The sequence below is a fragment of the Hylobates moloch genome, unplaced genomic scaffold, assembly GCF_009828535.3.
Source record: "Hylobates moloch isolate HMO894 unplaced genomic scaffold, HMol_V3 SCAFFOLD_6, whole genome shotgun sequence".
NCBI lineage: Eukaryota > Metazoa > Chordata > Mammalia > Primates > Hylobatidae > Hylobates > Hylobates moloch.
Window position 1 is genome coordinate 136,092,962 of NW_026652281.1, and position 25,688 is coordinate 136,118,649.

The window sequence follows — 25,688 nt, forward strand, 5'->3', positions numbered from 1 at the left end:
TAGGCTCTTCTATCCTCTCTCTTCCTCCCATGTCTTAAAGTAAGTGATCCATCCTCATCACACTAACTCAAGTACCTGAGCTCACAGGTCCATCTCATTCTACCTTACCTGGGACCAGCCCCACCAAGTACTCCTCTTCTGTTTTGCATTTGCCATTCTTCCCTCCCTGGTTAATTCTTTCCTTCAGTTTGCAAACATTATCAAGTTTTCCCATTGTCTAAAATTTTAAAAGGACGCTCCTTCTTTTCTCTGAGTTAGTTTCTTCACTGCCGACATCCTTCTTATAAGAGTCCCTGTCACTGCTTGCCACTTCAACCACATAATACAGGCATCCAGGCCCTCAGTGTGTACTTGAATCTCCTCTTAAAGTTTACCAGTGACCGTCTGGTGCTTTCTCAGCCTTCATGTCCATCTGGATCTCTCTAGCACTTGTTATATGACTCCCCTTCTTTGAAACACCCTCCTTTTATCTTTTTTTTTTTTTTTTTTTTTTTTTGAGATGGAGTGGAGTCTCACTCTGTCACCCAGGCTGGAGTGCAGTGGCGCAATCTCTGCTCACTGCAACCTCCACCTCCTGGGTTCAAGTGATTCTTGTGCCTCAGCCTCCCAAGTAGCTTGGACCACAGGTTCGCACACCACCATACTCAGCTGATTTTTGTATTTTTTGGTAGAGATGGGGTTTCGCCATGTTGGCCAGACTGGTCTTGAACTCTTGGCCTCAAGTGATCTGCCCACCTCAGCCTCCCAAATGCTGGGGTTACAGACATGGGCCACTATACCTGACCTCCTCCTTTTATTTCTATGCTCTGTATGCTCAAGCTTCTTTTTCTGAACTCTCTAACACACCCTGCCTTCTTGCTAAGCGTGATTATTCCCCAAAGACTATAGCCATGACTTCTCTTTCTATTCCCCCTCCCTTGTCAATCCCATCTAAGCCCATAGCTTCAACTCTCACCCTTGGGAAAAGACCTCTGAAGTCAGTTATCTTTGACCATAACTTTATTTCCAGATCCAGAACTCAGGACCATCCACCTGCAGGACTCTCCACAGAGAAATTTTGGCTGGACTGAAACAGATGTGCCCAAACACTTCACGCACCCTCTAAAATCCCTCTCTCTATTCCTGCTACCCACCTACAAGTATTTCCTCCTTTCTCTGAATAGACATAGCCCTTTGCCTCAACCTCTCATCACATTCAACCCTTTCTAGAGTGCAGTCTCGTTATCTGCCAACCAATATCATCTCCCAGGCCATACCATAAGCTCCCCTACTGCAGAACGAAGTCTTTCCTGGCTCTCTGTTTTTGAGTGTTTTGCACGTAGTAGTTGCTAAAAGAATAAATGAAAATATCCTTAACCCCCACAACTAGAATGAACAAAGTACATGAATGTTTCAGTAGACATTTCACTTTGATTCAAAGTTCTTTTATCCTCATTCACACTGAACAACTGCGCACCAGGTACTTAGCCCCATACTGAAATATTGCTGTTGCTGCTTCTATTAATACAAATACTCCTACTATCAATAATAACAATAGATATTCAGTACTTACTGTGTGTCAAGGCACTGTGATAAGCATTTGTGGGGATTATTGCATTTAATCTTAATCACCACCCTATGAGATAAGTAATATTATCCTCCATTTCACGAATAGGAAAACTGAAGACAGAGGAACACCCAGTAACTTCCTTGCCTTCAAAAAGCAATCAGTCCAGCAAAGGAAGACAGACTGTGGGCAAAAAGTTACAAGTGTGCTGAGTGCTATGAAAGAAAAGCACGGCAGACAGTAGTCCCCCTTATCCATGGTTTTGCTTTCCGTGGTTTCAGTTACCTGTGGTCCAGTACATTTTTTTGTTGTTGTTTTGAGATGGGGTCTCATTCTGTCACCCAAGCTGGAGTGCAGTGGTGCAATCTTGGCTCACTGCAGCCTGGATCTGCTGGGCTCAAGCGATCCTCCCACCTCAGCCCCCTGAGTAGCTGGGAATATAGGCACGCACCACACCTGGCTAATTTTTCTTTTAGTTTCTATAGAGATGGGGGGTCTCACTATGTTGCCCAGGGCAGTCTTGAACTCCTGGGCTCAAATAATCCTCCCACCCTGGCCTCCCAAAGGTCTGGAATACTGTATGATATTTGGAGAGAGAGACCACATCCACATAGCTTTTAATACAGTTTGTTTTTATGATTGTTCTATTTTATTACTAATTGTTGTTCATCTCTTATTATGTCTAATTTCTAAATTAAACATTATCATAGGCATGCATGTATAGGAAAAATATAGCATATGTAAGGTTCGGTACCATCTGCAGTTTCAGGTGTCCACTGTGGGTCACGCAACACATCCTTCATGGATAAAAGAGGACCACTGTTTACAGGACAACGTAACAATGGGACTTGACTCAGGCTGAGAGCCAGGGGGATGCTTCCCTGAAGAAGCCATGCTTAAGTGGGAATCTGAAGGATGGAATCAGAATAAGCCAGTGAAAGAGAAAGGAAGAAAAGGGAGCTCATGGGAGCCCTGAGAACTCATGGTCCTATAAGAAACCGTACGCTGATGAGGGAAAAAGGTCTTTCTTAAACAGAGCTCTGGGAACTAGGTTCACTGACCAAGCATAGTTCCTATTTTCCACCCACATTTAAACACAGAATGTCAGGAGGCCCTTTAATCAAATCCCTTCTAGAATCGTGCTTTAGAAAATCATGTGTGGGGCCGTATTATTTTAAGAGCGTAGCCACCAGGTATAGCAAAATGTAATGATGATTGATATGATAGATTCCAATTTACCAAACAGGCAGAGACTCTCTCAGAATTTCACAGAAAGAGCTCCATGTCAAGTCAAAGAGGTTTTGTCTCTGAGTTGTAATAACAATTATAATATAATCCAATGGTGGCCAGTCCCTTAGCCAGCCCAGGCAGTGGGGTCACCTTTTAGACAGAACACAACGGATTTTTAAAATTTGCAACCACCTGAGACACAATTCTCTGATGTTTCTCAGTTTTTCTTTTTCTCCCCCTTTGCCTGCAACAAAACAGAATCATACCAAGCCTTGTCTTGTCGATCTAAATTCTCTGAGTCTCCTTCACCATAGCCGACATACTATAAATATACAGCTTTCACGACATCAACGCAAAGTTTTATTGTGCCGTTAGCTTTGGTAGAAAGCACTGCAGAAAGTTGTTTAGAAATTAAATATCTAAAACAAGCTATTTTAAAATCCAGGGCCCTCACTATTTCATGTCTGCAATGAAGAAATTTCATCTTGGGGAGAGCAAGCTGTCTTTCACACCATATGGCTAATGGTGGTGCATAGCAATTAGCCAGCCTGATTAATGGGGAACAGACTCTAATTTTATGCTTATAATTGAGCCTGCATTTGCACCCCTGGTGCAAATTCAGCACATCCCAACTTCCACTTAAAACAGGCAAGAAATCAAGAGAAATAGGATGGTGTGGAAAGTGAGAATTTTTTTCCTAAAGCCCCCTAAAGAGCATCAGATTTGCAATTTAAAAGACGGTTAGCCACACAATAGATGACAGGTTTGTGTAATAGGGTCATGGCGGCCTGGTAAACAAACAGTACCCCTTATACATCTATAGGCAGCCAGGAAAACCCGTAATCTGTAACATTAGCAGGATGACATTTTGAATACGGCTTTTCCCTCTTAGCCACGCAGTACAAACATCATCATTTGCCTTCAGTGGCTTCAGAATTTTATTTTTGCTATTTTTATGTTTCTGAAAAATAGAAAGAACATCAGCAGTAAAGCACACCAACCAGCATAATAAAGTACTTTAGACCAATGAATTTTAAAAACAAGAAAAATATAAACTGCATTAATAGAGGGTAGGCCCATGTGTGAAAGGCATAATATATCTTTAAGTGTTTCAAGACTAGAATGATTTCTAGCATAGTCTAAACATGTGCAGATATGAGACGCAAATCTATAATATATAGATGTTATTTGGCCTTTTGGTTGAGATCCATCTTCCTGTTTCCTATTTTGCTAGAATCACATGTAGTACAACACGGAAAATTCATTCTAATGACATGCTAATTGTAAGAAGCCAGAACAGAGATATGGTCAAAAAGATAGTAAGAAGAAAGAGGTCATGTTTTAACGTTTTCTAAAATGAATTTTACTCACAATTCTGAAAGGTGCAACTCAGCTTTATTGTAGAATTGTTATGTACAATATAACATTAATTTTTGCCTAATAATATCTTATAAAGAAATCTATTGCCGTATTTTGGGGGTTCAGCTACTGTTTTAAAATTAGAGAAAAACAACCTGTTTTCATAATAATTAACAAGTTTTACAAATCACTGAAATGAAAACTTGTGAAACTCCTATATATTTTAGAATAATATGTTAGAAATATTTTTAAAAGGGAAAAAATGAAAATTGTGTATCCATACATAATTGTAGACATAGAAGAAGTTGGTATTTGGGATTTCACTCAGAAAGTACATTAAGCCCTTTTTCTTTCCACCTGTAGAGTTTTAAGGTTGCTTTCCCCCACAAGTCCATGAGCAGCAAATAAAGCCCACCCATGCTGAGGCAGCAGCTGAAGCCCTAAACGGATTGGTCAGTAATAGTCAGCAGCCAGGCCAGCATTGTGCCAGGAAGAGCCTGCATGGTTAACAAAGCAATTAGTAGCCTTTCTCTGATGCACAGTGGCATCTTCATGCTTTATCCAATTATTCAGAATATATTGGGAGCAAAGTGCTGGTGTTACTTTATGCAGAATAAGAATGCAAGTTAAAGGGCTGTTCCCTGGCCTGCTCCCTCACATGTGGAAAGCCTGGCTGAGGCCATGGAAGTTAATTTGGTCTACTTGCCTGTTTTCAAATGTAGCTTCAGTCTGATTACAGGCAAAAATAAAGACACTCATCTACAGGTCACATGAATTTTATACCTTTTAGGGACGCATCTTTGCCTTCCTTCCGAAAGCTCACTACCTCTGAGAAGTATTGGCTACATTGTCAGTGTTATATATAGGGTAACTAAGAGGTGAGATGCAAGGACAAGAAAAAAAAAAACCCCACATTCAATTTAAGAAGAAATGATGCCTAAGTGTGGACGTCATATTTTCAAATGGGAGAATTAGAAAGGGGAACTATAACTTTCAAGTCTTACCCAAACAGAAGACTCTGCTGACATCAATGGAACTCTTACTCATTTTACTAGCAATGCAGTTGAGCGCATATATTAACATTAAAAGGGTTATATTGTTTTATTTGATTTTAAGGGAGTAGGGGAAGGCAGTGCTTTGTGCCCATTAACAGTGTGATATCAAAATGGAAATGTATGTCTTTCGGGATGAAATCTAATAAATAATTGAGAACTACTGTGATGCCTGACACTTTACTACCAAATACTCACATCTAACAGTTCTTTTTAGATTGTCTATAGAAGCAAGATAAATGTGTACCAAAAAAAAAAAAAAAGACCAAAGTTCACCAAGATTTGAAATGCAAATTCATCTTCTCTTTGCTAATTAACGGGAGAGACCAAGATTTTTCTTACCTGCACATGATCTCATGTGTGAGCAAGACTCGGCACATTTCTGGGTTCTTGTCTTGGCCTTCATACACTATGGCCTAAAAGCAAAAGCACAGTTTTAGCTAAGAATGGAAACAAGTAGCAGGAAAAAAAAAAGAAAGATCACAATTGAGTTCTTAACCACTTCACCACTACTGAAGGCCAAATTAGCTTTGAGGAGCCAAAGACATCACTGGGTTAATTGTCTGAAGGTATGTTATTCGGGATTAACCCGAAAGGCATGGAACAAGGTATGTTCCTCTCTGCCCCTTCAACCACCTTGCCACAATGCACATCTTTGGATCAGAGTGTGAGACGGGCAAGACAGCCAGAATTCTCCTTTTAATACAGAATATAAATAAATCTCATCAATAAGGAGGGAAACCCCAGAAGGCTTAGCAGATTGAGATACTATTCAGTGAAAATATAGAAAAGCATTTGGATTTGATTTTTAAATGATATGTATTTGCCTCCTCACTTTACTACTTCCAGGCTCAACATTTAGTCTTCTAGGGGTGAGTAGTAGAAAACAAGTGTAGGTGAACTAAGGAGTCCATTCACTAACTGTGTCACGTTTGCAATGATTCATCAATCAGGGAAAATCCCTGTTCCCATCAACAGGCTGAGAACATGTGCTCTCACAGGGTGTACACCCACCCAAACAGGAATACTCGCTGGCATATGCTGTGTGTGTGGATTTAAGCCATAGAGTTATCTCCCTAAACTAAGAAGAGTTACAACTGACTCTCAAAATCTGGAGTCCCAAACCACCTCACCAGTCCAAATAGTTTTTTCTATTTTTTGTAATGTGTTTGTAAAATGAACATTTTACTCAAGGACCCAAGAAGATTCCCTGGGACTTCAGCGTTCATGGACCTACATGTTAATATCTGGACCAAAGCAACACACACAGCTATTAGCAGAGCAGGGCTCTGGACTGGGCTATATTTAGCTAATTTAACACTGTATCACTGCATAATACTAATATCACATGGCTTCAAATTGTTAATAAAATTACTTTCACACATTCCTATAGCCCTCAATTCCTTGATGACAAAACTACTTAAATTAGCCGGAGACTATCTTTATATAGTACATAGAGATGCTACAAGACTAACTTGTAGTTTGCTCTAATGTGCTTTGTTTTTGAACCTGGGACTTTCAGAACCTGTAAATGATGAGTATAACTTACGACCCAGTGTGTATAGATCCTCAGAGAGAACTGTGGTTATGGTATCTGATCCCGTTACAAAATGAACATTGCAGTAAAATAAAAAATGAGAAAATGTACTCGCATGAGGAGAAAATACTTCTCCACCATTGGCCCATCGAAACCACTTCTTATGGCTAACCTATAATACCTTGTATTTTAAAAATGTTTTTACTGTGACATACTTGTAGACCTACAAAAAACTTTCAAGAATATGTAAAGAATTCCAAGATACTCTTCATCCAGATTTTACCAGATTACTAAAATGTTTATATTTTATTAAATTTGCTTTATTCTTTTCTCTGTATTTTTTTCTGAATCATTTATTAAGTAAATTGCAGACATGCCCTAAATACTTCAGCCTGTATGTCTTCAAAACAAGGAATTCTCTTACATAACCACAGTACAGATATCTAAATCAGAAAATTAATGTTGATACAATAATCTAACCTACAGACCCTACTGAGATTCACCAGTTACCCAATAATGTCCTTTACAGCAAAAGAAAATCTAATGCTGCATTCAGTTGTCACGTCTCCTTTAATATGGAACATTTCTGAGTCTCTATATTTCATGACATTGATATTTTTGAAGAATACAAGCCAGTTATTTTGTAGAACATCCCTCAATTTGGGTTTGCCTGCGTTTCCTCAGGCTTGGATTAAAGTTACATACTTCAGGGCAGGGATACCACAGAGGTGATTTTGAGTTCTTCTCAGTGTATCAAATCATGTTGTTGACTAGTTCCACTATTGGCAACATAAATTCTGACTGGTTAAGGTAGTGCTTGCTATCAGAGATCATCAGCCAGGTTTCCCCAGGGTAAAGTTATTATTTTACCCTATGCAATTCATAACTATCTTCTGTGGACGTAATCTAGATTGTGTTAACATCTTATTATGTGTCAAATTTTCATCCGCTAGTTTCAGCATGCATTGATGATTCTTTCCTGTATTCTTAAAAGACCTTTTCAAAATCCTAAGCAGTTGCATTACTCAAGAAAATGCATTAACTAAAAATGTTTTGAAAACCAAAAATTATATCTGCCTGCTTTATTTCCTGCAATCACTCCTGAAAACATTTTTAAAAACACAGTAAATTACTTATTAGATCTCATACATGATGCTAAAAAACTCTAATGAAGCATTTCTTCTAGATCCTATTAGTACTACATGGTTTGTATGTTCTCTAAATACTCATAATAATCTCTGTTTCAGCTTTAATATTTGTCATGTTTTGGTTCCACCACTCTTTAAAAAATAATATATTTGTCATGCTAAGCTAAAAGAAGTAAGCTGGTAAATAAATTCACAGATACAGATGGGGCTTTCCCTAATATATATATGTATACACACATACACACACACACACATATATATATATAATATATATATAATATATATATACACACAGACACATATATATATATATAGAAAAGCTTGGTTTTTGGAGGCAGGGGGAATTATCAGTTACATCAGATCTTTTCATTTCAATTCTTTCTAGATGATGCAAATATTAGTTTTACTAAGACTGCTGGTTCCATTGAAATTAGTGGGCCCATGATGATATTCAATGGATGCAATGCTGCAATGCAAATACATTCATGGCTTCCCTAAACAGCAGATGATACAGACTTCCAGAAATCCTGTGTCACTTCTTTGGTGACTGAATATGACTTGTTTAAGGCCCTGTGCCTCCATGATACATCCCTTCACCAAATACCACACTGCCACTATGCTTCCAGCAGCAGAGTCAAAACAGAATCTTTCTCCAAATCAAGCATAGAAAAATGAAACCATCAGTTTGGATTTGCTCAGAAATAGTTAGGAACTCTAGGGAGGAGTGCAAGCATGAAGTTTCTTCTCTCCCTCTCGTTGGGGCCTCTATAGAACAATATTTTCAGCACATAAAGGCAGAGAAAGAAGTGCTGCCTCTGTGACTTCTGAAATAAAAGCAAGTGAGACTCCACCATGGAGTAGGACTAAAATCCTGTAACTAAAGTAAACTAGAAACTCAGTGTAATGAGGTTAGCTCTAGAGTGGAATTCAGTCAAAGACAGATCCACCTCTAACCTCACCAAAGCAGTTTTTGCTACTGAAAAGTATTGTTAAACACACATACACACATGTACCCATATCATACAGAAGGTATGGGCATGGAAATCAACATCCTGATTGGATCCACTATAAGAATATATGATAAATTCATTTTGATGAATGTCTCTGATGCAGAGTGGCAACAATAAGAATTTTCAAAATGCCATAAAGTTCTCCCTGCAGCTTGCACACCCAACTGATAGCCCTACATCAATTTTACCATCTACATTTAGCATACAGATCAACACTGGTCCACAGTTCAGCAAACCCAGACTTTAAGCCGTAAAAGACAGGGATCCTGCTAACACCAACTTCAGGAGAAGTTTCTGCGTTTCTTCCTAATTTAAATATGTGCCTCTGTGGTGTATGAGTAAAGCTGGTTGGGGTTGGATCAGCTGGGAGATCACAGAAGCATATAAACAGCATTGGCTATTTTAAGTGAAAACATTTTAATAGACAGCTGGTTTAGGGCCCAGACAATGGAACACCAAGAAGAAGGCTTATTTTCATCCTCCACAGTAAATCATGAGTCTGCTCACTATGAGGAAGGTTGTCTGTTGTGAGAGGGACAAAGACAACACTGGTTTAAATAAATCAATGTGTTTATCTGAAGTGAAGATGGGATGCCTGCTATATAGATGGGTGGGAGGGGGAGAAAAATAATATAAAATATATTATTTAAGTAAATCAATTGTTAGTGAATCAAGTTGAGGTTTGTAACCTAAGAAACAAAAATGCAATATCAAGTAGAAAACAATGTTTAAATTAATCCTGCCAATGGCAAATAAATCCCTTAAGGTGACAGGAATGCTTGTGTAAGAGGAAGAGTTAAATAGTAAACAACATTAACCTCATCTCAACTTTAAAAACCTGGTGAAATTGACAAACAAGCTGTCAAAAGTGGATATATTTGGAACAGATTTATTTTTGTGATATACTAACCTGCCTTTTCTACTGTCATACTCTAATAAGTAGAAAGAAAATATCTCATATTATTTTTTGATACTCTCTTCACTTCAGATTAAGGGGCTTTTAAAGGATATTTAAAATAATTAACTAAAGAAGAAAACATAGAAATTGTTAAACTTTCATATTCTTATGCAAAAACAGCTCTGGAAATTTTACTGTTATGAATAAAATATCATCAATTCTAAACGCTCAATTATAAAGTAACCTGTAATATCTTTGAAAATCAACCAATCAATCAATATACAAAACCTGCCTTAGTTGCCACTGTTTTGAAAGGCATACTGTGAAGCATAGTTCATTCTAGCTTTTCTTAAATACCGCTAGGTCTTAAAAGTTAATTGAAACTTACTATGGGTAAAGACCACACAGTAAAATGAAAAAATACACAGTGAATGTACACCGGGATCACACTTCAATAGGATGCCAAAGGAAATACAGAGAATTGAACATGGTTTTTCTGTGTTTACTTTTCTAATAGTTTTAACTCTTTGTGTTCCACACCAAAATAAAGGCGGTGAAGAGAATACTTTTGACTTTGGTTCAGCAAAATCCAAAGGATTTTTAGAAACAAAATATTTTCATTAGGAGCCTTTCTTGATTTATAACCAAACAAAAGGAAACTTATCATCATTAGTTGAAGAAGAGGAAGAGAAAAAAGAAAAGAAAAGAAAGAAAGAAGAAAAGAAAAAAAGGAGAAAGGAAAGGAAGGAAAAGAAATTAAGAAAAAGAGAGGAAGGAAGGAAGGATTGGAGGGAGGGAAAAGAAAGGTTATCAGTAACTAACAAAGACTCCTAATTTTCTATTTAAATCAAAATAGTACCTTGAAAATATGTTACTCCTTTTCCCCTTACAAAATAAAAAGCCAAACCTACTTTGTCACCTAAGAGAATAAGTTCATGAAAGTACAAAGTACCTGCTTTAACCAAAAGTGAAATATCTTCTGAATGCAAACTGTCAACAAGACTTTGGCAGCAAATTACCAAGAATTGAGCTAATCAAAAAATGATATGCACACCTACAATATCAACACACTATAATAATAATCATTACATTCAACCACCAAGTTCTACTGCTTGTCGTTAAAAAAAAAAAAAAAAAAAAAAAAGGTGCCAGCTAATCTGATCTTAGAAATTTCCAGTAGGTGAAGGCACACTAGTTAACAATTAAACCATGCCAAAGGAAACACTACAAATCTGACATTTCATAAACAACGTGTCAAACAGCAATCCAACATTAGTAGTGGAATAAAATAAAAAAATAATTTTGCTTCAATTAGTAGCTTGGCTACTGGTGAACAAATTACAAAGATGTAATTTCAGCTCAGCAGCTAAGCAGGCCCATTTTCAGAAGTGAATTAGGAAAGTTGCGAAGGAATGATATCAGATTCAGTATGCTGTTCAGTTACATCACAGCCCTGAATAAAAAGAGAATGTGCACCAAAAGCAGTTAGCTTTAGAATGCATCTTTTATGTCTCAAAGAGCTAAAACCCCTTATATTATTCAAATACCATAAAAAAACTAAATCACTCTAACAATCCCATATTGTATTTCTTTTTCTAGCACAAATAAAAGATATTTCTCTCCTATGGTAACTATATTTACACCTATATTAGTAAATACAATTGGCTTTGTCAACCCAATGGGGCAATAATAATAATAATAATAATAAAACATCTAATTTATTAAGCACTTAATTTGTACCAGTCGCTGTTCTAAGTTCTTAACACGTATGAAGTTATTTAACTCTCACAACAGAGCTTCAAGGTAGGTGCTAACATTATTTCCATTAGTCTGATTCCAAACATTGATGTATTTTAATTGCTCACTAAGACCAGACCATTCTTGCTCAACAACTATGTAGACAATTCACCAATGTCCAAACACTCCTTCATTGCTCTCAGCAATAGAAGACAGAGAGAACAGACTATCTGTACAGTCATATGAGTTCAATAAATGCATCTCTACTAATATGTTCATTTTTAATGCTGTTCAAACATTCACATGGAAACAGCTCTAGCGTAAATATCCCCGAACAAATGGCTGTATATTATCCAGGAGGGAGCAGTTGGCCCGCCAGACTGGGGAAGTACTAGGCCATCTGGCTCCGGCAATCTCTCCAAAACCATCAGCTTTGTTTTCACCCCCAGACTCCAAACAACACATTTTCCACTGTGATGAGTTTACATTTTCCCAAACACAGGTCCTGATCATGCATAAAAATTCCAAACTTCTTCATTCCTCTATGTGCAAGGAAATTTAAATCACCTGCATTTTTGACATGTTACCAAAAGAGAGAGAAAGCTGCTGAAATATGGCCTCTGACTATAAACTTGCTGTGTCCTTTTTTGTTTGTTTATTTCCCCAAATATATGAAAGAACCTCTCTGCTGGCCTAGTGAATTCCTTAGGAACTTATTGATATACTGAAAATGTGTTTATCTACCAATGAAGAACCAAGAACTGAAAGGGTTGTTAATCAAATCTATGTAGCCATGGCAGGATATAATGAAACAATCAATAGAAAAAAATACATTTGCATCAATAACTTAAAGTATGGGGAAGATCAAAACAAATATATAAAGAAGTCTAGCTGGGAAGAGAAACCTGATAGCATTTCTGATGATTGTACCTTGGACCCCCCACTGTCTTGGGACCCTTTTCACAGTCTCCTCACTACATCACCTACTTTCAAATCCATACATACAAGGATTATGTGACTATGATTTTCTGCTTCTCAAACAGGCTTTTGTTTAGGGGAAGAGAGTGTTTTGTTTTGATAACTTAATACAATTTGGTATCTTTTCTTTGAATTATAAAATATCACTCTTTAAAGCAAGATGGTAAGAGGGGAGACAAGCTAAACTTTAAAAAAAACTATTTAAAGATAAATAACTCACTATAGCAATCCACAGAATGTAATCATATTTCAAATACTACATGAAAATCTGAAAGGATGCCCACTAAACCTCAGACCTCCCCCACTGGATTCATTTGAGCTTCTGCAGTAGATATTGTTTCTGGATGCAATAGCCATAAACTTCTGGGTCCTACAGGGCATTCTGCATGCTCACTAATGGAATACCAAAAACAGTAATGACACGAAAACAAACTATTTTTAGTCCAGCTAAACTTGGTTTTGAACAACGCTTCACAAAAGCAAGCCTCTTATTTTCTAGTTGGTGGATGAATTTTTAAAATATTATATCCTGTGTGCTTTACAATGAAGGCATAGTGATAAGGGATCTCAGATTCTTATATATTCATTTCTAATGAAGCTTCATCTTTCCTGGTAGAGTCCAAAAATTAAGAGTCATTACCCAAAATAGTCTAACGAGACACTTTGAAAAGGTGTGAAACACTGTGTCATACCAATACATCTTGGTTGATTGAGTACATTTCTTTTTTATCTCAATGCTGCTTATTCCACCCAAGATCAAGAACAGTTTATGGAAATGTAGAATGCACAAATAGTTTTAAATTTTGCTTGCCCAAAATTCCTTTTGAGTTTTAACCCCACTTTCTAGTCAAGGATATGACATCACTCACATAAAGCTGCGTCTTTGACAGGAAAAATGTTATAATAAACAGGCAGATAAGAAAGACACTTGAACAGTGGCTAGGTATTCCTTCCACAATTGATGATGTTATCAGAACTTATCGGACCAGAAGGGTTTCATTCTGTACTCTAAATAATTATCAAAATCCATAATCTATGAGGAAGAATTTCACAGGAAAAAAAATGTAATCATTTAATCAATCAGTTTATATCAAGACTTACATCTGATTTAAGGAGCCACTGTATATTAAACTAAAATCAAAGATTCAAGAAATTTTAAATCAGACTTGGTATTTAATTATGATAGAATAATTTCAAGCTAGATGAAGATTCACTGTTTTACTCATTAAGGCTAAATATAAATTATTTTTTTGTCACACCTAGGGAAAGTTAAGCTTCTTCACCCTCGTCTATCTGCTTTTTGGAGGCCATTGTATTAACCCTGTAGACAAGAAGCTAACCTACTTCCAAAACTTGCAGCACATAATCAAAGAACAAGCAATTGGATAATGAGTAGGAACTGCCTTTCAAAGTGAAAGCTACAGAGAGGTGGTTATTTAAACAATTATTATGAAAGCACACAGGTATGCTTTGAAATATTCCTTTTCCTGATATTTTTTAGACTTAGATAATTATTAAACCTTTTCTCAGGCCACTCCCCACCCAAATATATCATTGCATGCATTTATAATTTTGACTTTTACTGAGATATCATATTATGGCAAATGACTTTCTTGTAAGTGCTATTATCGAAAATAAAACTAATCTTGTTCTTATTCCTCTCTCTCTCTCTCTTTCTCTCTCTCTTCCTCCCTCTTTCCTGATAGAATTTATGACACCAAGTGGCCAAAGAATGCCTTAAGCTGCAGTTTTTCTTAAGCTCTATGACCTTGTTAGTAAAATGATATTTGATGTATTGCTTTAAAAATATCAAAAGATGATTCTCCCCCATTTTTATATGAGTATAAAGTAAGTTCATCCCGTAATGGGAAAATCAATTAGTAGTGGCACTTTTTGACTAGAGAGACTTAAAATAAAATTTTGAGGAGGTTTAATTCAGAGAGCGATTAATCACTTCAAACATGTCTTAATTCTGTGCTTCTTACAATTGTTCATTTCATAGTGCTATCTATAATTTAATATTTCATTGGTCAATGTTGCACAAGCAGACGGGCCTTATGTACTGATTTGTGTATGTGTGCCTTTTATCTTTTAGAAAGTAAATCTTAATAAATACATATAGAGTATGTCTTAAGAGTTCCTACTTTCCCCCTCCGGCTCTCAACTTTTTTTTTTTTTTTTTTCCTGTAATGAGTATGGCAGGAAAGGATATCCAGGGTATCAAAGACAATTTTGGAAAACAATACTCCACTTAAGACATTTTTATTTTGACATCGCAAAAGAAAAAAAAGTTATTAAAAATCAGGCTTTTGTGTTTCTGCCTTGGAAGGCAAAAAAAAAAAAAAAATGCAGTGTCCAAATGAAAGGGAATTATCCTATGTAATGATTAAATCCATTAAAGAAAATAAAACCAAGACCAAAATTATAAATGGTGATTTACTCTGAGCAATCAACTGAGAAATAAACAGATTTTTAAGAAAGCCAAATATTTTAGGCAAATAACATGAAACAGATTTCAATCAATACTTATTTTTATTTTAAAAGATAGAGCTTATACTCTTGTTTTCTACTGGTGTCACATCGAAATATGAAAGTGATCATCAAAAATAGCTGTTAAATTGGTTGAAGATTAGATTTTAAAATGCCCAACAACTTATTAATGTGACATTTCTACCACATATTTAAGCCGTGGTGTATCTAAAAACAATTTTTAAACATGCATATATACCCTAATTTGAAACTTTCTTAGCAATATCTATGAAAGAAAATCATTTCTCTTACTTTAAAGGAAACATTCTAAAATCATAATCAAGTAAATAAATTTTAATCCTCTTGCTAAATTGCTGGCTAGTACACAATGGATAACTTTTTTCTTTGTTCTGATTTCTTTCCCCCACCCAATAAAGCTGTCTTCTTTTTTCTGCTACTAACTCCTCCAACTACCTAACCAGCTACTTAATTCTGAAACTAAACTTTTTCTTAAAATTAAGAAGAAGGGGGAAAAGCTCCTGTGCCTCATTAAAACGTCAGGCCTCTTTTCTGACTCGGCTCATAATTGTATCTTTTAAACCATAACTCAACCTTAATGTATACTGCTTGACACCCGAGTGTTGGGAGCTTAAGAAAATGCCGTCTATGTACCTTTAAGACCACAAGCTCACTCATGCTGCCTGGCTTCCTGCCAAACTTGGAGGCAAAAGCAGGAGGGTTTTTGCAAAATATCCTCTAACAATTGTCGCTCCCTCTTTCAACGCTACCTTCACCATCACTCCCTTTGAAAACAAATCTGCAGAATGGTCATCTGCGCTCTCAGCCCATCTCATCATTCCTGGGGAAGCCGCCTCTGCCACCCCTCCTCCGCTCCCGCAGCCCCTCGCCCCTCTGCCTCCCGGGGAGGCCTGGCTAGCTTGGGTTTCAGAGGTTCAGCCCACTCCGCACCAGGGTCCCTGGGCACCTTTTGCGCCCTTCGGGGCTCCCTGTCCGGGTCAGAGGAAATTCAGCCTTTATTCTCGCCACTCAGCACCCTGCAGTCTTAATTCACAAGGCCCGAGTTCCCTTGGAGGGACGGCGCCGTCGAGCCCTCATCCCCACGCGGCGGTGCAAGTGCATGAATGGACACTGGAAGGCGGTGCAAGTGTGGTCTGAGCCGCCCCCTCTGGCTTTTAGAGTTAGAGTCCCAGCCCACCTGCGGTGGAGCAACTAGCTTCTTGACTGCCCTGAATTTTGTGACAGAGTCCCCCGTGGCCCAAAATCAAGAAACTTACTTGTTTTGTCATGGAGTCAATGAGGCGCACGTAGAAATCCTGCTCCGTCCGTATCCCTAGGGTTAGAAATGAGGAAAGGGAGGAGAATTAAGTGAGAGGCGATGGAGGGTGGGTGGACAATAACTAAACAACAACAAAAAATAACAACGAAACCCCCACACACATACCACGAAAGGGGCTCCAAGGCTGATTGGAACTCCCACTGTCCTGGAAAATACAGCCAGGATCTCCCTTCCCCAGTGTCCAGAGAGGTGCTGCTGGCCTTGCCTTAGCGCTCCTGGAAGCCAGACCGCAAGTTCTGCAGCTGGGACTGGGATGGGGGTACCCCGACTTGTCTATTCTCACGGCAAGAGTCCCTCTGCTCTCGCACGCAGCCTTCAAGGCCATGACCCTTCCTGGCCCCTAAGCCCAAGGGGCCTTGGGCCTGGAGCCTGGGCCAAGCCAAAGGAACAGGCCTCAGGAAGGGGAGGAAGAATGAAAGTGGCTCAGGGAGGGATGAGGCACTACACCTGGCCCCAGGTAAACGCGAGACCCATAAGGCTCTTGGGCCACTCGGAGCCTCCTCAGGTGAAACCTCCTGGGGCGAAATTTAGGAGAGGCTGATTCACCTCGAATAAAGCGGATGACTGACCTTCGCTGGAGGATTTCTTCCACCTGGAGCTCCCTGCGCCCCCTGCCCAGACCCGGAGCCCCAGAGTGAGGGCATAGACCCGACCCGGGCCTCACCATTGCTGTAGAGAAGCTGAAGCCGGTAGTGAATTCCGTTATTGGTCTTTTCGCTGTTGGCTTCCTGGGTTGCATCAGGACGCAAAGACACAAGAGATGCAGGAGAGAGGTCTGCGTGAGCGAGTGGACCAACTTTCGAGGCAACTTTCCCCAAGCCGGGACCCCCGCTAGCGAGCCAGCCAGCCACGGTAGCAGCAGAAATTGCGGCCAATTGTGATCCCTCCTCCGCCCCCCGTTCCTGACTGCTCCCTCTCTCCCAAAAGAAAATTCCGTCGGGCCCACACAGGCGATCCTCTTTCCAGGGCCTAGGGGCTCGTGCCCCGGCCACCAGAGGCAGGCGGTGCGTAATCTGGTAGTGGAGGGCGGGTTCATCCCGGGTGCCCCTGGCTGTGGATTGTAGAGCCAGGCCTGCCTCTCTCTAGCTCTGGGGGCTCCGTGCGAACTTTTCTGGAGAAGGAGCCAGTGGACCAGGACCCTGGGTTCGTCTGGGATGGGAAGTAGCTTGGGGGACCCCCACACAGAAGTGTGTTATGGATGCTTTGCACTCAAGGAAGGGCGCGCCGCCCAAGGCTCCTGGGCCTGCTCCCGAGCCGAGCCGGGGACGAGGGGCGACAGCGCTGCGCCCACTTACTTTTTCCTTCTCCACGAACCCCACAAACGCTGTCCTCTCGATCTCCACGGGCTGGCCCTGTCTGTCGTAGAGGGCCAGGACGAAGTGAAAGAAGTTGGATTTCCGCAGATTGGAAGGCGGCTGCTTCTCAAAGTGAGCCCGGGCCAGACCCACCCCGCTGCGGCCAAAGACGCAGAGTTAGATGGCTAAACCGGACGCCGACCCGCGCCCCTTGTCACCCTGTACACACACTCGAACCCTCAAACACCCACCTCCTCTTCCCCCAAAACATCTAGTGGGCGCTCTTCACGCCCCTTCAGGCGACATAGACCCAGCTGACAATGGGACGCACATGTCCCCTCATGTCCTCGTCCTCTCCGCCAAGGACGCGTGCGTCCTCAGAACTCGCTGAAGAGGTGTGAAAGTTTTGTTTGGGTTTTGCGCGCGAGATGAAACGCTATAAACATTTACTCCTACCTGACACGCACTGCGTGGGGAGGAAGAAAAGTGGCGGTGGATGAAGTGAACCCACCTTCGCGGAATAGAACCCACAGTTCTATTCCGGCACCCCTCGAATCTCACGTCTCAGCTAGCAGGGCAGGTGGGAATGGATGGAAAACACGCTCGGCGTCTCGCCGCAGCAGCCACCCTCCAGGAACCCCTCACACTCCGGCCAACTGCGAGTGCCCGGCCTTGGGAAGCCACATCCCCCCACCACCAAAAAGCATGTGGAGAAGGGTCCGAGGGCGGGGCTCAGAACTGTCGCGGGTGGTCGCTGTGAAAAAGGGAAGAGGGGTGTTTTCTTAAAGACCTGTCCTAACAAAGTTTCGCTGTTCCGCAGAAATCCTCACACTCATTCCAGAAATCCTAAAGGCCGGGGCTGCTGGCTCAGTGCGCCGGCCGGCGACGGGAGGCTGGAGCGCCTGGGGCGCCAGGCGGCCACTGACAGCCGGACCTGCCCAACACAAGCGCGCACAGGCACACACATACACATACACGAACACACACGAGCGCCCTGCGCACACACTTTCACTTCCAGCCCAGTTACCCAATTCACTCTCACTACCACCCACCCCCATCCTAATACTCAGTGGGGATGGGAACAGCGTTGGGGACAATTGTCCCCAGCCCAGGGAAGCTGGAGATGATGTAATTAGTCATCTTCCTTCTTCCCCTTCCGCACTCTGAGTCCGATAGGGCCTGGGGCCACCAGATCCCCCACTGTCCCAAGCTCAGCTGGTGACTTAATGGGGGGAAAAAGGCCATTTCTCACTTGGGACCAGGAGCCTGGGAAAGGGCCTTGGGTGTGCCCAGGAAAGTTCCTTCAGGTCAACCTCCAAGGGCAATGCCTCCAGGCCACACAGTCTAGTGTCTAGGGAGCTGCGAGTGAGAGAGGGGCTGGAAGGGGCCATGGTGACAGGGGGTGGAGAAGACTTTTGGGAGATGTCAGAATTAAAGTTGGGAGTTGCTATTCTACCGGTAGACTAAGAAAAACTGAAAGACAGAGAGGGAGGGAAGGAGAACCAGATAGCAGAAATAAGAGAAGACTCAGGGGAGAAATGCGACGAAAAAACAGGAGAGCCAGAGAGGTAAGGAAAGGAGAAAGAGGAGAAAGGAGGGAAGCTGAAGAAAGAAGAGAAAGAAAATGGAGAGAGGAAGGGAGGAAGGAAAAGAGTGAGGGAGGAATTAAGGGAAGGTGGGGGAAAGAAATGAGAGAAGGAAATGAAAGAAAGAAGAAAGAAAAGAAGGCAGGAAGAGAGACAGGAAAGAAAGAAGAACGAAAGAAATGGAAGGAGGGAAGAAGGAAAGAAAGGAAGAGGAAGGAGAAGAGAAGAAAATAAAGGAGGGAAGAAAGGAAAGAAGGAAGAAAGAAAAAAGAAAGGCAGGAAGAGGGAAGGGAAAGAAAAAGGAAAAGGAAAGAAGGAAAGAAAAAAGAAAAGAAAAAGAAAAGAAAGAAAGGAAGGAAGGAAGAAAGAAAGAAGGAAGAGAAAGAAAGAAAGAAAAGAGAGAAAGGAAGAGCGAAGGGAAAGAAGAAAAGACAGCCGGCCGGAAAAGAAAGAGCAATCACATAAAAACATAAAACACAGATATCCAACATGCTGTGTTGAGACGCCTCTTCTGGGTTAAAACAAAATGAAAACAGTCACAGACGAGGCAGGGGAAAGTGCTGGCAAAGCGTGGGCTCCTCGCAGACAGCTCCAGGTCCTCCGGCCGAAGGCGACGAAGGCAGAGCGGCTGGAGGGCGCGGAGCCCCGGCGGAGAGCGGAGCGCAGCGGCTGCGGACGCACCCCGCGGCCCGGCCCCGCGGCAGCAGCTGCCGCTGCCGCCGCCGCCGCCGCCGCCTCCCGGCTCTCCCGCTCGCGGCTCACCTCGGCCTCGGTCCCCGCGCGGTACCCACCTCTGCGCCGCTGTGTTGGCGTCCAGCACCCCGGCGCCCTGCATCCACGTCCGCACCGCGTTCATGCCGCTGCCCAGCGGCTCTTCCTTCATGCTGCTTCCACTCCGTTGGATGCTTTCCTGAATCCCAAACATGAAAACAACCTTTTCTTGTGGAAAATCTCCTCCCCCTTTCAAAGAACGAAGAAGAATAATTACAAAAAAAAAAAAAAAAAAAACCCTGATGGCAATTTAAGAAACAATAGACTCAACTCGCGCTGCCGGCTTTGCTACTTCAAGTGTCATTTTCCACAACCAGGCAAGTTTTTTCCTCTCTCTCTCTTTTTTTTTCCTCCTTCTCTCCCAACCAAAGATGTTTCTTTCCTTTGCGTGTAGATGAGGAGGACGCTGGTTGCCGTAGACAGATACACCAGAGAGGGTGGGGGGAAGGGGAGAGAGGGAGAGAGGAAAGGGGGGGAGGGAAAGAGAGATAGAGAGAGAGGAGAGGGAGAAAGAGAGAGGGGTGGACCCTGCTGGATGGAGATTCTGTTTTCTCCTTGCTAAAATAGAAGTGATTTGCAGGCTTTCCCTATGGAATCCAGTTTGACTCTCCCCAGAGCTAAACACAGGCACACTAACCCCAAAGGGAGGAGGCGGGGCCCGCGCCTCGAGGCCCCGCCCCTTCATTTGCATAACGTCATCTTTCCGCCTGCCGCAGCCAATCGCGGCCCGGGAGCCGGCTCGCTGGCGGCGCCAGGCCACGCTCTCTCATTAACATCCCGCTCCCGGTGGCGCAGGGGAGCCGGCCAAAGTTCCTAGCAAAGTGGCGAGCGAGGGAGCGCTGAGCACTGGCGTCTGGGCTGGGGAGGAGCGGGTCCGAGCGAGGACGGAGAGGGGACAGAGGGAAAGGGAGGCGGGTGTCTTCCTCAGGAAATTGAGCTGGGGGTCTGCATCCTGGCCATTGCAGTCCATTAGCATCCTCGCCGCGCCCTGAGCGCGCTGGAGGCTCGCAGGCTGCGCCCTCCCAGGGCTGATGCCGCGTCCTGCTCCGCTGTTCTGGGACGTCGGGGACAAAAGTGGAGGAGACGGGAGAGCCCGGGCAGAAAAAGCAGGACGCGCCTCCCAGGTGCCCACCTCTTCGCTTTGAGGCGGGGGTGGTGGGATGGAATATGGGTGCGCGAGGTCGGGGCTGGTAACTCGCGGAGGGGCACGGCCTCCACGCTGGGAGGGATGAATGGACGCTGGGCCCCGGCAAATGAGGCGCTGTGGGTCCCCAGGAAGTGGGGTACCAGGCTCTCCTCCCACCTTGGCCTCTGAAACGCTTCTCTCCCAGCCGCTAGCCTAGAGGCTGCCAGGGTTGGGCACTGTTCTCACTCACACGCTCACCTCTCTTGGGCAGTCCTCGAGATATGTGAATGGTGGAATGAATGCTCTCACTGGGGCTGTGTCAGGATGCGTTTTTAAATTTTCTCAAATTAAATGCCAACCCCTCATCCCCACCCCAAGTAGTTGGTTTGTTTGTTTGTTTGTTTGTTTTTAGAGTAACTACCAAAGCAACAGCAATGTTAACCGTCCTTGATTAGCTGGTTATTTGGTGCAGGGTTTTTCTCATCCTCCTTTATTCTTCCTGTTAAAAAGGAGGGCTTGAACAAATCATTCCTAACTCTGTCTCTGCCATATGAAAAGGGTGGGGGTAGAAGAGAAAGATGGTGGGGAGGAAAGAAGAAAAGGGGAAGGAAGAAGGGGAAGAGAAAATGGGAAGGAAGGAGGGAGAGAGAAAGAAGGAGACAGGGAGGAGGAACGAATGGAAATGGGAGAGATGAAAGGAAAAAGGGAAAGAAAAAAGGACGAAATTGTCTACTTCCTCAGGCTTTTCAGCATGTATCTTTGTGGCTGGCAAAGGAAATAGCTAGAAGTTTCTGGGTAATGTGCCCTGTCATTTTTTAGCAGGTTGTAACCTCTAATAAGCACATGGTGAACTTCTGTTTCATTGCCCTCAAAGGAACTCCCTGACTGCAGCCAAATCTGCTAAGGACTCCTTCGGGGAAATCATCTGCCAGAAATCCAGGTCCCCTTTCTGCTGGCCTTCCTTGGTCCTTTGATTTAGGAAGCTTATGGGGTCAGTGATGGAAAAGTACACATGCCCATGTTGAATAGAGACAGGCAAGAGTTATGCTTTGTGCTCTTGGCAGAGCAGTGGAGCCACTTCCTGATTCCTAAACTGGATGAAAGAGTGTGGTCCTGGCCTGCAGTGCATGGCCACTGTCCTCAAACACTGCTTTACCTTCTGTGCACCAGGCCTGCCCAGCTCTCACACATGTAATCTAGACCTCTTGTGTGCTGAGCACTTTCCCCTGGTACCATAATTAATGCCATCTCTTTCAGGACTTCCCCAAAGGGATTGGTCTGATCTTCTGGGATCCCCATAGCATTTACAAGGGTTCCTAACATAGCGTTCATGTTGAAGAAGGGTATAATGGTGGAGAGACTTGAAGGGCTGTAGGTTTGTGGGGATAGGTATGTGAACATTTTCAGTCTCTATTGTATTTAAATGCACAATTGAAACTTGGCCTGCTAAAAACTTTCTGAAGCTCCAAACTTAACCTGATGCTCCAGGTCCAAGGGGGTCTCCAGAGTCAATCCCTCCCCCTGCCTGGGCCATATTCTCCAGCTCAGAGAGGATCCTTGAAGGTAAGGAGATGAGGAAGCAAAGCCCACCCATCCTATCAATGGGTCGCATATAGCCCTGGCAAAAGGCCTAGGCCTCCTTCTCCTTATCTGCCTGAACCTCCATTTTACTCTCCAGTAAACCGTCCTCAACTGCAGGACTCCCAGCTGAGTCTGGTGGGGTGTCTCCAGTGGTGAGGGACACAAAATAAGGGAGCAGATCACTGCGAAAGGAAGGCGACAAAAGTGCCAGGGAAAGGAAAAGCATAGACACCCTCAGGTCCAGGATCAGCAAGAGACACACAGCAGATAGATTTCTGGGGTTGAGCAGAATCTAGAAGCATCTGCAAAGGATGCGTTTGTTGAGAGCCTGAAGCTGACTCACCCAAATGAGAAAGTGGCACAAAGCAAGAAGTATTGAGCAGCTCAATTTCTACCCCAGAGCCAGTCTCTCCACGAACTAAATATGAGGGAGGCAATTTCCATACCTGCCAGGCTAGAGAAGGAAGAAAAATAAAAGGGGGCAGGAATATTTTGATAAGACTAATTTCCTTTGGCTGTGCAGAGGCAGCACATACCTCACCTGGGGTGGTGAGTGTGCTTTATTTTAATCAAGCAGAGTGTATTCATAGCTTTTCTTCTGGGTGTCCTTGTGCTTTCAACCTGGCTTTCTCATCCTGTAATAAATGTTTAAGTAGGAAGGAGGCTAAAGAGAAAGTGGAAGGGAGACAGTGTGAGTGACAGAAAACTGGAAATGACGCACAGGCCAGCAGAGCAGTAGTTTTTTTGTGGATTTTCTCTGGTGAATATTGAACCAGCAATTGTAATTTTAAACTTTGAAAAAGAGCCTATTAAATACTTCTAAATCTTCATGTGAGGGTAGCACTACCTCCAGAGACAAAGCATGTGTGTAGAGGGTGATTGCCATCATACCTGAAAGCAGATACTTCAAGCACTATCCATCACAATTACCTTAGGTATATACTTTATGGTAAAGGTATCCTGTAATGAGATATTCTAGTATGTACAGCATTGCCTAGGCTTTATGGCATATGAGGGATTTGACTTTAGGGTAGTTTATAATAGTAATCCCCAAACTGGGTTCATCAGGCTAATCACATGGGGAAGGGTGCAGGCACTTGTTAGAAATGCAGATTTCCAGGCCTTATCCTGACCCACAGAATCAGAACCTCCTGTGTTGGTGCCTGGGATCTGTATTTAAAGTTATTTGGAAACTCTTGATTTTTGAATATATATCATCTCTGAGAGAAAGAAGGAAGGGAAAGAAGGCGTGAGGAAAAAAGACTTTTGCATGGGGAAAACATACAGCAGAATGAGTTTACACCTGGAAAGAAAAACTAGAGAGGTTTGGGGTTTCCCCTGGAGCCTAGTTTCCCTGCTGAGCTCCTCAAAATTTCTGCAGCTGTGGGAGTTCAGGATACACAGCTCCTCAGATGCTCCCAGCGGTAGGCAGGGCTGTCCAGCTCTCGGGATCTCTTGACCTGGGCCTGGAGGAAGCCCAGGGCAGTGTGCAAGCCCTCCCTACCCACCCACTCCCACCCTGACCTTCTGCTCCCTGGCTATCCCAACCCTCTTGAGGCACAGGGAAATCAATTCCCCTTCCTGAAAGGCAACATCTACTAGTAATTTCTGGGGACTCCAGTAGAAACACACCGGCCTCCCCAAAGAGAAGAGACTAGATAAATACAGCCAAACTAAGGCCCGTGGAAAGGTCCCAGCGAGAGGGAATCGTCTCTGCTCGTCCGCCCCCAGGAGGCCAGACTTGGGACCTGTCACTTGGAAAATTCTCTTGATCTCCATTCCCCTTGTGAGGGCGCGCCCCCAGAAGGGCAAACCGTCCCGGGACGTGCCCCCTTCCCTCGCCACCTGCCAGGGACAGCTTCGAACGAGGCGGGAGGACAGATGCCTACTTCAGTGTTGGGAAGGGAAAGGGGAGAAGAAAGATGGAACGACCTAAGCCAAGGCGCAAAGTCCCTCAGATTGCGGCCGCTCCAGAGGAGTGGACCGGCAGCCTGGAGTCGGGGTTGAGGTGGAGAGGAGCAGGGGCCACGGCGCTGCCCGGTGGAGGAGAATAGGAGTGGGTGGCGGCCCGGGGCCCTGGGAAAGCCGGGACCTGCGCGAAGGCGCGGCTCTGCGGGGCCCCTGAACTGCACCCGGAAGATGGCGGGAGTGACCCAACACGGTGACACACCGCCAGCCCTCGAAACCGTGGCTCTTTTCCTCGGTGATCTCCATGCACAGTCCTCGGGGAACGCGTGGGAGTAGCAGGCCAGGGGTCCACTGGAAATCCAGAATCTGATTTCTGTTTCCGACTCCCTGCGCTCCAAAGAAGGCCTCCTCTGCTGGCCCAGTATGACCGACACTTCCCGGCCCTGGGAGCGCACCTCCACCTCCCACCCCCCATGGTACATACAGGGAAACTGAGGCCTAGAGAAGGACAAAGACACCCACAGACGGCTGGGAGATAGAGACCAAGCAAACAACACCGCGGGGCTCTGTCCCAGGTTGGGAGCGCTTAGTCTGATAGGGCCAGAAGCCTGGGGCAAGGGGTTCCTTACAGATCTTACTGGGGTGAGCCTGCCGACTCTCTTGGGTTTCCCCCCGGGCGGCCCCAGATAATAATAGATCCCATTTGTTGAAGGCTTTACGGGCAGGAACTCACTGAATATCCGCCACAGACCACGGCAGATAAGACCACTCCGGCGTTTTACAGGTGAGCAAACGGAGACCCTGTGAGCGAAGTTGAAAAACCTGTCCCAAGCCAGAATATCGCCAGAGCCTGTCCCCTTAAATATAGAGCCAAACCGTCCACCCAGCTGTGGCGCGAATCTCTTGTCCCCAAACGCTCAAGTGTCCTTTGGCTCTGGAGCTCCTAGGCCCGGGTTCCGCATCCGGGAGGAGAAAAGAGCGAGCGCGCACGGTGCCTCCCGAGGGCAGGGAGCAGAGGAGAGAGAGGAAAGGGGAATATTATGAAATGTCCTAACTAATGCGCGTACTGAATGCGCATTCACGTGGTCAGTTACCGATGT

General features: G+C 43.4%; 1 protein-coding gene across 6 annotated transcripts in view; it reads right to left on the bottom strand.

Annotated features, from left to right (window-relative positions):
• The window catches only part of EBF1 (EBF transcription factor 1), a 403,345-nt gene extending 383,142 nt beyond the window's left edge, over positions 1 to 20,203 (bottom strand). For 3 of the 6 annotated variants that reach the window (XM_058440091.1, XM_032158511.2, XM_032158510.2), the window contains exons 1-5: positions 19,994 to 20,203; positions 17,617 to 17,773; positions 16,986 to 17,049; positions 16,260 to 16,315; positions 5,530 to 5,603 (exon numbers count right to left, since the gene is read on the bottom strand). In XM_058440091.1, the coding sequence (XP_058296074.1) occupies positions 5,530 to 5,603; positions 16,260 to 16,315; positions 16,986 to 17,049; positions 17,617 to 17,773; positions 19,994 to 20,127 (485 nt within the window). In that variant the 5' untranslated portion in view covers positions 20,128 to 20,203. The remainder of the gene's footprint in view (positions 1 to 5,529; positions 5,604 to 16,259; positions 16,316 to 16,985; positions 17,050 to 17,616; positions 17,774 to 19,993) is intronic. The other 3 variants (XM_058440090.1, XM_032158509.2, XM_032158508.2) reach the window with 1 other exon arrangement.
• Positions 20,204 to 25,688: the final 5,485 nt, after the last annotated feature.